At 48.8% G+C, this 12,056-nt stretch overlaps 2 protein-coding genes across 7 annotated transcripts in view; one reads left to right on the top strand and one right to left on the bottom strand.

Annotated features, from left to right (window-relative positions):
- GARNL3 (GTPase activating Rap/RanGAP domain like 3) overlaps nucleotides 1-12,056 on the top strand; it is a 258,342-nt gene that overhangs the window by 216,473 nt on the left and 29,813 nt on the right. For all 6 annotated transcript variants that reach the window (XM_068249011.1, XM_068249007.1, XM_068249009.1 and 3 more), the window contains 2 exons: nucleotides 1,722-1,880; nucleotides 2,127-2,193. In XM_068249011.1, the coding sequence (XP_068105112.1) occupies nucleotides 1,722-1,880; nucleotides 2,127-2,193 (226 nt within the window). The remainder of the gene's footprint in view (nucleotides 1-1,721; nucleotides 1,881-2,126; nucleotides 2,194-12,056) is intronic.
- Nucleotides 10,182-12,056, bottom strand: part of SLC2A8 (solute carrier family 2 member 8) — a 124,657-nt gene continuing 122,782 nt past the window's right edge. Inside the window, exon 11 of the mRNA XM_068249014.1 lies at nucleotides 10,182-10,486. The gene's annotated coding sequence lies outside the window, so the exon portion shown is untranslated. The remainder of the gene's footprint in view (nucleotides 10,487-12,056) is intronic.

The following is a 12,056-nucleotide window of genomic DNA, read 5'->3' as shown; positions in this document are numbered from 1 at the left end:
CATCGCTTCTGTGCTGTTTCCCCATTGATGTTGTGATTATCATAGCTTCTGTCATGTTTCTGAGTGATTGACATCTATCCTATTGCATAATGTTAGGGCTCTTTCACACCAGAGGCTGCGGTAGAAAAGGCTGAAACTCAGCCTTTTGCTTAACGCCAATACATAGCGTTTTCAAAGCGTTCTACAGCTCATATGAAAACGTCTTTTTTTTTTTTTTCTATAAAAATAAGTGAACAAGTCAGCTGTAAAACGCTTTGAAAACGCTGAAGTTGGTGTTTTCCATTGACTATCATTGAAACGCCAACAGCCAACTTCGGCTGTAAACAGCCCTGAAAAAGCTCCGGGGAGCTTCAAAACGCAACGCCCAAAAAAGCTGCTTTAGGTGTGAAAGGTAAAATGAAAGTCTATGGACTTTTATTTTACCTTGGAAAACGCCAACTATGGTCTTGGCTGTAAAACGCCGAAACTAGCCTCTGGTGTGAAAGGGCCCTGTTGTGTTGTCTGTATTTTTCTTCACTTCTGGAGACAAAGCATCTGTTAGCATTGATGGAGTCTTAGTTTCTGATCTGTTTTCCAGGTTGTCAGGGCATTTGTCCTGTTTCTCATGGCATCTGTTTTGTTTCTTGTTGTTGTCATGGCATTTGTTCTGCTGTTCAGTGCTGGTGTTATGGGTTATGTCTCTTTCCTAAGTACTCTGTCCTGGTACCCAATATTTATATCATGGTGTCTGCCTGGTTTTGCTTAGTGTGATGTCATTGATCCTGTTCCTCAGTGCTGGTGTTTTGGTGTCTGTCCTGTTTTTTAGTGTAGTTAGTGCTGGTGCCATGGTGTATCTCCTATGTTTGTCACTGCCGGTGTCATGGTGTCAGTCCGAAACCTCACAGTTTTTTTCATGGCATCTCTCCTGTTGCATAGTGTTCGCTTTCTGGTGTCCGTTTGTCTTGTTTTTCAGTATTGTTGTCCCGGTGTCTGTCTTGTTCTTCACTGTTGGCGTCCTGGTGCTTGTCCTGTTATTCAGTGTTGGTGTCCTGCTGCCTGTCTTGTTCTTCCGTGTTGGTCTCATGGCATCTTGGTGCTTGGTGCCATGGTGTGTCTATTTCTGGGGTTGTGGTGTCAGTCCTAAACCTCAGCTTTGGTCTCATGACATCTCTCCAGTTTCATAGTGTTTGTTTGTTTTATATCTGTTTGTCTTGTTCCTCAGTGTTGTGTCATGGCATCAGTGTTGTTCCTCGGTGTTGGTGTCCTGGTGTCTCTCGTGTTCTTCAGTCTTGGTCTCATGGCATCTTTCTTGTTCCAAAATGTTAGTTTTCTGGTGTCCTTTTGTCCTGATCTTCAGTATTGGTGTGCTGGTGTCTTTCTTGTTCCTCAGTGTTGGTGTCCTGCTGTCTGTCTTGTTCTTCAGTGTTGGTCTCATGGCATCTGTTCTGTTGCATAGTGTTCATTTTCTGGTATCCTTTGTCCTGTTCTTCAGTATTGGTGTGCCGGTGTCTGTCTTGTTCCTCAGCGTTCTGGACCTGCTATCTGTCTGTCTGGTCTCCTGGCATCTGTCCTGTTTCTCGATGTTGGTTTCATGTGTTGCAGGATTTTCAGATGAATAATTCTAGGACTGATAAAAGAAGACATCCAGAAAATCTACCTGCAAATATTTATTTAGCCAGCATGAGATACCGTTTTCCCTTTCTTGTTCTCTCTTTGGCTAACACGATACATGACTTTTGCAGGAAATATGCCTCTCAGACCCTCCTGTGGTGATGACGCTGGTGGATGGCCCAACTGGTGACAATGACAATATGATCTGTGTAGCATACCGACACCAGTTTGATCTGGTAAATGAAAGCACTGGAGAGTCGTGTCGGCTGCATCATGTTGATGCGAGTAGGGTAAGTTCACTTTGTAATATGGTTACGATGAGGGGGTTAGTAGATAAATGAGGGCTAGAAATGACTGGAAAGGGGCAGTGAATGTGGAGATAGGATAGCAGGATGCAGCTGGCATACCTAGAGCATGTTGAGGCTGAGGTGTAAAAATGTCTAGCCACCAGCTTTTTGCCGTATGTAGGAGGGGAGGTGGTGAAAGATCTGTACCTGGAAGAAGTTGTCCACTAGTCTTTCACATTATCATTTCAGGTTCATTTTGTTGCAGCAATTGATGTTTATGAAGATGGAGAAGCTGGACTACTGCTCTGCTACAACTGTAAGTCAGGGCAGATTACACAGTCCTGGACATGAATGCAAATTACACAGTAGTGGACAGAAAGCAGATGACACATTCGGGTTTGGGTTGGATCATAAATTCTAGACTACAGGTGGCTTTCCAGTTTTGATTTAAACATGTACTGGGTTGGAGCTGTCTTGATGAAGTTTGGCAAGGCATTTCACAAGGTAGGGGCAGCATGACAGAAAGCTCGGGCTCCAAAGTTTTTTGTTGAACTCTGGGGGTGGTCAAGGTATTGGATCCTTTTGATCGGAGGTTGTGTGGGAGGTGTGAGGCATTTGCAACAAATCCTTCAGGTATTCGGGGCCTAGGTCGTGTCGGGATTTGAAGTTACCATGCCCATTTTCAAGAGGATTCTCCATTTCATGGGTAACCAGTGTAGTGAGCAAAGGATTGGTGTTTTGTGGCAATGACGGGATTGTCTTGTCTTGCGGCAGCATTCTGTACAAGCTGCAGGTGGCGTAGACCTTTATTTGGAAAGCCTGCATAGAGGGATTTGAAATAGTCCAGCCTTGATGTGATGAAGATGTGAACTTGGGTTGGAAGATCCTCTGAAGGAATGAGGTGCTTAATTTTTGCAATATCCCTTCTGTAAAAGAAGGAATGTTACACAACAGCTGAGAATTGATTCCTTAAGTTTAATTCTCCATTAGTCAGTAAACCCAGGCTACGCAGTGTCGGAGCTAGTGAGGTCTGAGTTCCCCACCCTCAGTGGTGGTGACTGTGTCTGGAGCGGCTTTCCTGCTAGGCGCTGACCTCCGATGAAAAGAACCTCCCAGTGGCGGACATACGGCCGTGCAGGCCGTGCCGCCGCACGAGGGCCCCTGAAGTTCCGCTGCTTCAGGGGCCCATTAAGTATTGCAGGTTTTTTTTTTTAACTTTACCTTTTATTTTAACCCGGGGGGCCCCGACTCCTGTCCTCCCCCCTCACATCGCCCCCCCCCCTCCCCCTCATGAGATGCGGCGGGAGAGCAGAAAATCCAGGAAGTCTCCGCCGGGGCTGCAGCAGACACTAGAGGCTGCTGCCGCTTGGTCTCCCGTGTCTCCAACTTTGTACACTGCTCGCTACTTCCTGGTTTAGTAGCGAGCAGTGTACGAAGTTGGAGACACGGGAGACCAAGCGGCAGCAGCCTCTAGTGTCTGCTGCAGCCCCGGCGGAGACTTCCTGGATTTTCTGCTCTCCCGCCCGCCGCCGCCGCCGCCGCGCATACCGGGAGCCGGGAGGGGGGCCCCGAGGTGAGTGAGGGAGGATAGGAGTCGGGCCCCCCACCCGGATAGCTACACACCCATCCACCCGGCTAACTACCCACCCGGATACCCGCACACTCACCCGGCTACCTACCCACCCGGATACCCACACACCCACCCAGCTACCTACCCGGCTACCTAACCACCCTGCCGGCTACCTACCCACCCGGCTACCTACCCACCCGGATACCCACACACCCACCCGGCTACCTACCCGGCTACCTAACCACCCACCCGGCTACCTAACCACCCTGCCGGCTACCTACCCACCCACCCACCCGGCTACCTAACCACCCTGCCGGCTACCTACCCACCCACCCGGCTACCTACCCACCCGGATACCCACACACCCACCCGGCTACCTACCCGGCTACCTAACCACCCACCCGGCTACCTACCCACCCGGCTACCTACCCGGCTACCTAACCACCCTGCCGGCTACCTACCCACCCACCCACCCGGCTACCTACCCGGCTACCTAACCACCCTGCCGGCTACCTACCCACCCACCCGGCTACCTACCCACCCGGCTACCTAACCACCCACCCGGCTACCTACCCACCCGGCTACCTACCCGGCTACCTAACCACCCACCCAACTACCTACCCACCCGGCTACCCACCCACCCGGCTACCTAACCACCCACACATCTACGCACTCACCCGGCTACCTACCCACCCGGCTACCTAACCACCCACCCGTCTACCCACCCGGCTACCTACCCACCCAGCTACCTAACCACCCTGCCGGCTACCTACCCACCCACCCGGATACCTACCCACCCACCCGGCTACCTACCCACCCAGCTACCTAACCACCCTGCCGGCTACCTACCCACCCACCCGGATACCTACCCACCCACCCGGCTACCTACCCACCCAGCTACCTACCCGGCTACCTAACCACCCACCCGGCTACCCACCCGGCTACCTAACCACCCACCCGTCTACCTACCCACCCAGCTACCTAACCACCCTGCCAGCTACCTACCCACCCGGCTACCTACCCACCCGGCTACCTACCTACCCACCCGGCTACCTACCCACCTGGCTACCCACCCACCCGGCTACCCAACCACTCACCCGGCTACCTAACCACCCACCCGGCTACCTAACCACCCACCCGGCTACCTACACACCCACCCGGCTACCTACCCACCCACCAGGCTACCTACCTACCTACCCACCCGGCTACCTACCAACCCACCAGGCTACCTACCTAAAGACCCACCAGGCTACCTACCCACCCACCCAGCTACCTAACCACCCACCTACCCACCCACCAGGCTACCTACCCACCAGGCTACCCACCCACCCGGCTACCCAGCCACCCACCAGGCTACTTACCCACCCGGCTAAGGGCTGCCTACCTACCTACCCACCAGGCTACCTATCCACCCAACCACCCATGGGAGCTGCACGCTGGATGGAGGCTGGGACAGGAGGTCTGCTGCTGCAGGTGAGTAAATGGTTTTTTTTATTATTTATTTTAGCAGGTGTATGTTCTGGGCAGGTCTGCCACATGATTGCGTGTATGTTCTGGGCAGGTCTGCCACATGATTGCATGTATGTTCTGGGCAAATTTGCTACATGATTGCATGTGTTTTCTGGGCATATCTGCCGACATGATTGCACGTATTTTCTGGGCATATCTGCCGACATGATTGCGCGTATTTTCTGGGCATATCTGCCGACATGATTGCGCGTATTTTCTGGGCATATCTGCCGACATGATTGCGCGTATTTTCTGGGCGAATCTGCCAACATGATTGCGCGTATTTTCTGGGCATATCTGCCGACATGATATGCCCAGAAAATACGCGCAATCATGTCGGCAGATATGCCCAGAAAATACGCGCAATCATGTCGGCAGATATGCCCAGAAAATACGCGCAATCATGTCGGCAGATATGCCCAGAAAATACGCGCAATCATGTCGGCAGATATGCCCAGAAAATACGCGCAATCTGCCGACATGATTGCGCGTATTTTCTGGGCATATCTGCCGACATGATTGCGCGTATTTTCTGGGCATATCTGCCGACATGATTGCGCGTATTTTCTGGGCATATCTGCCGACATCATTGCACGTATTTTCTGGGCAAATCTGCTCACATTATGTGTATTTTCTGGGGAAAGGGTCACCAAAACCTGGGCCCACTGTCTTTGCGTTGCACTTTTCAAGGGAACCTGAGGTGAGAATAATATTGAGGCTGCCATATTTCTCTCCTTTTAAGCAATACCAGTTGCCTGGTTGCCGTTCTGGTCCTCTGCCTCTTATTCTTTCAACCATAGACCCTGAACAAGCATGCAGCAGGTCAGGGGTTTCTGACAATATTGTCAGAACTGAGAAGATTAAGCTGCATGCTTGTTGCTGGTGTAATTCAGTTTATTACTGCAGCCAAATAGATCAGCAGGGCCGCCAGGCAACTAGTATTGTTTAAAAGGAAATAAATATGGCAGCCTCCATATCACTCTCACCCCGGGATCACTTTAAATTACAGTTAGCTCCGCCCTTATCCGGTCATTGCCACGCCCATTTTTTTGCCGCGGCGCTACGCGCCGCAGGTTCTATCCACACCCATTTTTTGCTGCGGCGTGCTTCGCGCGTCGTAGGTTATAGCCACGCCCATTTTTTGGCGCGGCGCGCTTCGCGCGCCGCAGGTCAGGGGGTCCCACAATTGATATTTTGCACAGGGGCCCACTGCTGCCTGTGTCCGCCACTGGAACCTCCATTTTGGTAGCATTTAGTTTAAACAAGTTTTCATTCATTCACTCCTGAAGCTCAGCAAAGCATGTTTGGAATGTGGTCTGTCATGTCGGGTTTGAATGATAAATATAGCTGGGTGGGTGTCATCAGTATATCAGTGGTATGTCAGAAGGTGGTGAAGTGTGACACATTACATAAGAAAGGGAAGTATATTACACAGCGAGGACTAGAAAGGGCAGATAATACAGAAGAGGGCGGCAGGGAATAGTTACCTGTTCGGGACGGCTTCTCCTCTTCCTCCACCCGCGGCTCTGAACTTCCGGCAGGTCTTCTGGGTCCCGATCACACCTGATCTCATGATATGTCATGTGATCAGGATACAGGAGACCGTGTCAGCGATACAGCGCCTTACGGTGGTGGAAGAGGGGTGATGGAAGAGTTGGAAGAGACTCTTCCATCACAGGGTGGCGCTGTAACCCTGACACGGTCTCCTGCATCCCGATCACGTCATATCATGTGATTGGAACCGAGAAGACATGTCGGGATGACATCACCGCCGAACTGGAGGATGAAGAAGCCGATCCAGCTGTCTGGACAGGTAACTATAAAAGCCCGGCAGCCAAATAAAGTTTTACTTTATTTGGCTGCTAAAGGGTTAAATGTTAAAATACAGTAATTGAAAGTATATTAACCGACCTGACACTTGTCAACACATTAAAAATAAGTCCCCATTTTCATGGTCTAATATCTCCATGGAATATTTAGGTATAAACCTGACAGCTGACTATAAAACACTATTCCAACATAATTACTATCCCCTTGCTAAACAGATCTCACAACACCTGGTGCGGTGGTCCTCCTACAACCTTTCCTGGTTGGGCCGGATAAACGCCATTAAAATGACGCTACTTCCTAAGATCTTATATTACTTTAGAATGTTACCAGTACGTGTTCCCCCCACTTTCTGCGCATGTTGCAGTCGAAGTTGTTTAAATTTATATGGAATAACTCACGCCCCAGGATACCCAAATCCACTATGTATATTCACAAAACCAAAGGCGGCCTAGGAGTCCCCAACCTAAATAATTATTATCAGGCAGCTCAGCTAACTCACTTAATTGATCTATATAAAGGTCCCAAAATGCCAGCCTGGATTCTGTTTGAAATCCCGGCTGCATCCCCACAATCAATCCAAACCCCCCTATGGTTACCTAAACAGTCGAGGCCCAAATCCTTAGGAATAGTGTTTCAGCACTACCTGTCTGTCTGGGATTCCATTCGCTACTCAAAAGGCCTGATGTCTTCTTCCCGGCCCCTGATGTCATTTATAAACAACCCTTTGTTCACCCCTGGAAGTGAGGACCCATATAACTTTAAATGGTGGAGAGAACGCGTACTGGAACAGGTCAAATCATTACTGGGATGTTCTGGGATACTTTCATGGGAAAATTTGCAAGAGAAATACCAGATCCCCCCCCGCTGAGAAGTTCCGCTACCTGCAACTTAGACATTGGCTTTCCTCCCTTTTCCCATCCCAGACTCAATTCCCTGTTATATTAACCAGGTTTGAAAATTTCTGCATGCACAATCCCTTTGCGAAAGGAATCCTTTCAGATCTTTATACAACTTTAACAGACCCTTCACCATCCTTTCGCCATGGTTATGTAAACAAATGGGAATTAGATTTGAAGGGAGGAAAATCAAAGGAGGAATGGGAGGAGACCTGGAACGTAATCCCCAAGTTATCGCTTAATTTAGCTATAATTGAATCATCTTATAAAGTTCTTCTAAAGTGGTACTGGGTACCGGCAAGATTGGGCCACTTACCTGGAGCAAGTGGAGGCCTATGCTTTCGGGGATGTGGAAATAAAGGGGATATGGTCCATGTTTTCTGGTCCTGCACCATGCTCTCAAGACTATGGTCAAGGGTCTTCAGAATGCTTCAAACTCTGTTCAATAAAACTGTTCCAAGGGACCCTTGGATAGTCTTGCTACACGGTAAAATAGACTCCCTCCATAAATCACAAAGGGTATTAGCTCACTTTGTATTTGCAGCCGTGACTCAGACAATAGCACGAGCTTGGAAAACCCAGTTTGTGTCATTTGAAGAGGTTAAGCAAAGAGTGACCACATTTATGATGCAAGAACACCTAGCAGCAGTACTAGATGACAAGGTGGACAAATATCAAAAGACATGGGATCCTTGGAAAAGATATATGGGTCTAAATTAAGATGCTATACCATACTGTATGGGTTGAAACCTGGTAGATTCAGTCTTTCTGTTTTCTCTTCTTCTCTCTCTCTCCTTCCTTCCTCTTCCCGACTCTACTTCCTTCTTCTTGTTCTCATTTGTTGGCTCCTAGGAGCCCGGGATTTGGGTGTTTAATAATAGTCTACAGTAGGCATATTCTTATGAATCCAGGATCACTAAGTATCTTAATTTCTTATATATAGAATGAGAGGCCTTCGGCAAGACTCATGTGCTCCCACACTCATTATACAACCTTGTTGTGCATGCCTACACTGTTGAAGATTTTGTTCGATTGTACAACCTTATTTGTATACTCGGGGATATTATTGTTATTCACCTCAATTTAAAAACAATAAAAAAATTTGAAACAGAAAGTATATTAACCTTGGGGAGCCATGAAACCCAGACCTTAAAGGGGCACTATGGTGAAAAATTGTAAAATATGTGCAAACATACACAAATAAAAAGTACGTTTTTTCCCAGAGTAAAATGAGCCATAAATTACTTTTCTCCTATGTTGCTGTCACTTACAGTAGGCAGTAGAATTCTGACAGAAGTGACAGGTTTGGGACTAGTCCATCTCATCATGGGGGATTCTCAGGGATTTATTTTCAAAAGCGCTTAGTGAATGGCAGTTACTCTGTCCAACTGCCAAAAACCTGTGTAGCGAGCAGGGAAGGTGGCCCGCATCATTGTTTAAATCCTTTTTAGTGAATATCTTTATAAAGAATAAAAGCCTTGCTGAGAATCCCCCATGAAGAGATGGACTAGTCTAAAACCTGCAAGAATTTAAGTATTATATGACTGAATTCGTAGGCCTCAGTTACTTTAACTGAGTTTAGTTAAAATACTTGATTTGCAGAGTCTCCCTTTAAGCAGCATTTCTAGAAACACTGGGACATGGTTTTGTGTCTTACACAAAACCAGCCAAGGAGTTTATCCAGTGTTGAGGCCAGACTAGCTGGCGATGAACAACATAAATATGAGCCATTGTTATGAAAATATTCTCATAAGAACATTAAACAAATGGCCTCTTTAGAACAAGATGACAGTTCTTAGAACTAGGTGATAGTTCGGGCATGCGCAGTAAAGACCGTGCCTGTCATATCACAAGATTTTATCAGCCAATAGCCGCGATGAGTTCCTGCTCAGACGATGTCACATTTAACTCTTTGGTGGTTGGTACTAAAGCAGCTGACGGGTTCCAGAGAGGCCCTTCTGAATACTGTTGCTTCTTCTGATGGCTGGCTGATGAATTTCACCCTTTACTTTTATTTGTAATGTATTGTCCTATTATCTAACTGTATGCTGTATATAGGCGTACGGGCTACGTAGTATAGATGGAACATAAGAGGAAACCTGGTTGCCATGCAATGGAACCAAGAGCTGTAACGCAAGAGGACTTACTACAGATCAATTGCTTCGCTGTGTAGGAATAGGCATCTGTATACTGTATCTGTTTACTGAATAAGCTCCTTGAAACTGTGATGACGCCTAAGAAGTTCTATCTCCTATGCTGCTTGCTATGATGAGAGTCAAGTTATCACACTTCCTGTGATATGGTGCCGAACGAAGGTGTAGTGTTGTTGCCAATAGCAATCAACGTATAGATTCTTACAAAACCTGTTACTTCTGTCAGATTTCTACTACCTACTGTAAGTGACAGCAACATAGGTGAAAAGTAATTTATGGCTCATTTTACTCTGGAAAAACGTACTTCTTATTTATCTATGTTAGCACACATTTTAAATTTTACAATTTTTCGCCATAGTGCCCCTTTAAGCAGAGCAGAGCCCACCAACAGTCTAAGATGTTGGCCGTGTCACCACTGGGAGGGCTGCCGGCGATTTGTGCTGGTTGGTTGAGACTGCTGGTTAGTTGAGTTGCGGGTAACAGGGACTCTACCATATATGGATTTCTATGTCTCTCAGGAAGATGGTTAGCGAATGTGTCGGGGGAACACTGGAGCTTCTGTTTGGCTTCTCTTCCCCTCTCCTCTTCTGCAGTGTGCAGAGATTCTTCTGTGCCGGATCCCTGGCTGCTCACTGTGGTTTGTTGTCAGTGCTGTGTGGGATGAGAAGTGTTTATTTATACGGTAGCAGATTGTCAGCCTGTAATTAGCTGCGAGGACCCAAAACACAAGATGCCACAACAATCCCACTCGCAGCTCTGACGGCTGACACCGCGCAGCAGCGAGCAGGAGTCACCTGCTGCCGCGTTATGCCGTGTATAGAGAGCGGATCACGCTATGCCCTGTAAAGCATCGTAGGCTGCGCGTCACTCTGTACCCTATACAGTACCGGCTACGTACCCCACGCGTCACTCTGTACCCTATACAGTAACGGCTACATACCCCATGCATCACTCTGTACCCTATACAGTACCGGCTGCGTACGCCACGCATCACTCTGTACCCTATACAGTACCGGCCACGTACCCCACGCGTCACTCTGTACCCTATACAGTACCAGCCACGTACCCCACGCGTCACTCTGTACCCTATACAGTACCAGCCACGTACCCCACGCGTCCCTCTGTACCCTATACAGTACCGGCCACGTACCCCACGCGTCCCTCTGTACCCTATACAGTACCGGCCACGTACCCCACGCGTCACCCTGTACCCTATACAGTACCAGCCACGTACCCCACGCGTCACTCTGTACCCTATACAGTACCAGCCACGTACCCCACGCGTCACTCTGTACCCTATACAGTACCAGCCACGTACCCCACGCGTCACTCTGTACACTATACAGTACCAGCCACGTACCCCACGCGTCACTATGTACCCTATACAGTACCGGCTACATACCCCACGCGTCACTCTGTACCCTATACAGTACCAGCCACGTACCCCACGCGTCACTATGTACCCTATACAGTACCGGCCACGTACCCCACACGTCACTCTGTACCCTATACAGTCCCAGCCACGTACCCCACGCGTCACTATGTACCCTATACAGTACCGGCTAAATACCCCATGCGTCACTCTGTACCCTATACAGTACCAGCCACGTACCCCACGCGTCACTATGTACCCTATACAGTACCGGCTACATACCCCACACGTCACTCTGTACCCTATACAGTCCCAGCCACGTACCCCACGCGTCACTATGTACCCTATACAGTACCGGCTAAATACCCCATGCGTCACTCTGTACCCTATACAGTACCAGCCACGTACCCCACGCGTCACTATGTACCCTATACAGTACCGGCCACATACCCCACGCGTCACTCTGTACCCTATACAGTACCGGCCACGTACCCCACGCGTTACTCTGTACCATATACAGTACCGGCTGTGTACCCCACACGTCACTCTGTACCCTATACAGTACCGGCCACGTACCCCACGCATCACTCTGTACCCTATACAGTACCGGCCACATACCCCACGCGTCACTCTGTACCCTATACAGTACCGGCCACGCACCCCACGCATCACTCTGTACCCTATACAGTACCGGCTGCGTACGCCACGCATCACTCTGTACCCTATACAGTATCGGCCACTTACCCCACGTGTCACTCTGTACCACTATACAGTACCGACAAATACGCCACACATCACTCTGTACCCTATACAGTACCGGCTACATACCCCACACGTCACTCTGTACCC

The sequence above is a fragment of the Hyperolius riggenbachi genome, chromosome 8 (assembly GCF_040937935.1).
Source record: "Hyperolius riggenbachi isolate aHypRig1 chromosome 8, aHypRig1.pri, whole genome shotgun sequence".
NCBI classification, from domain to species: Eukaryota; Metazoa; Chordata; class Amphibia; order Anura; family Hyperoliidae; genus Hyperolius; species Hyperolius riggenbachi.
This window is presented reverse-complemented; position numbering and strand designations above follow the sequence as displayed.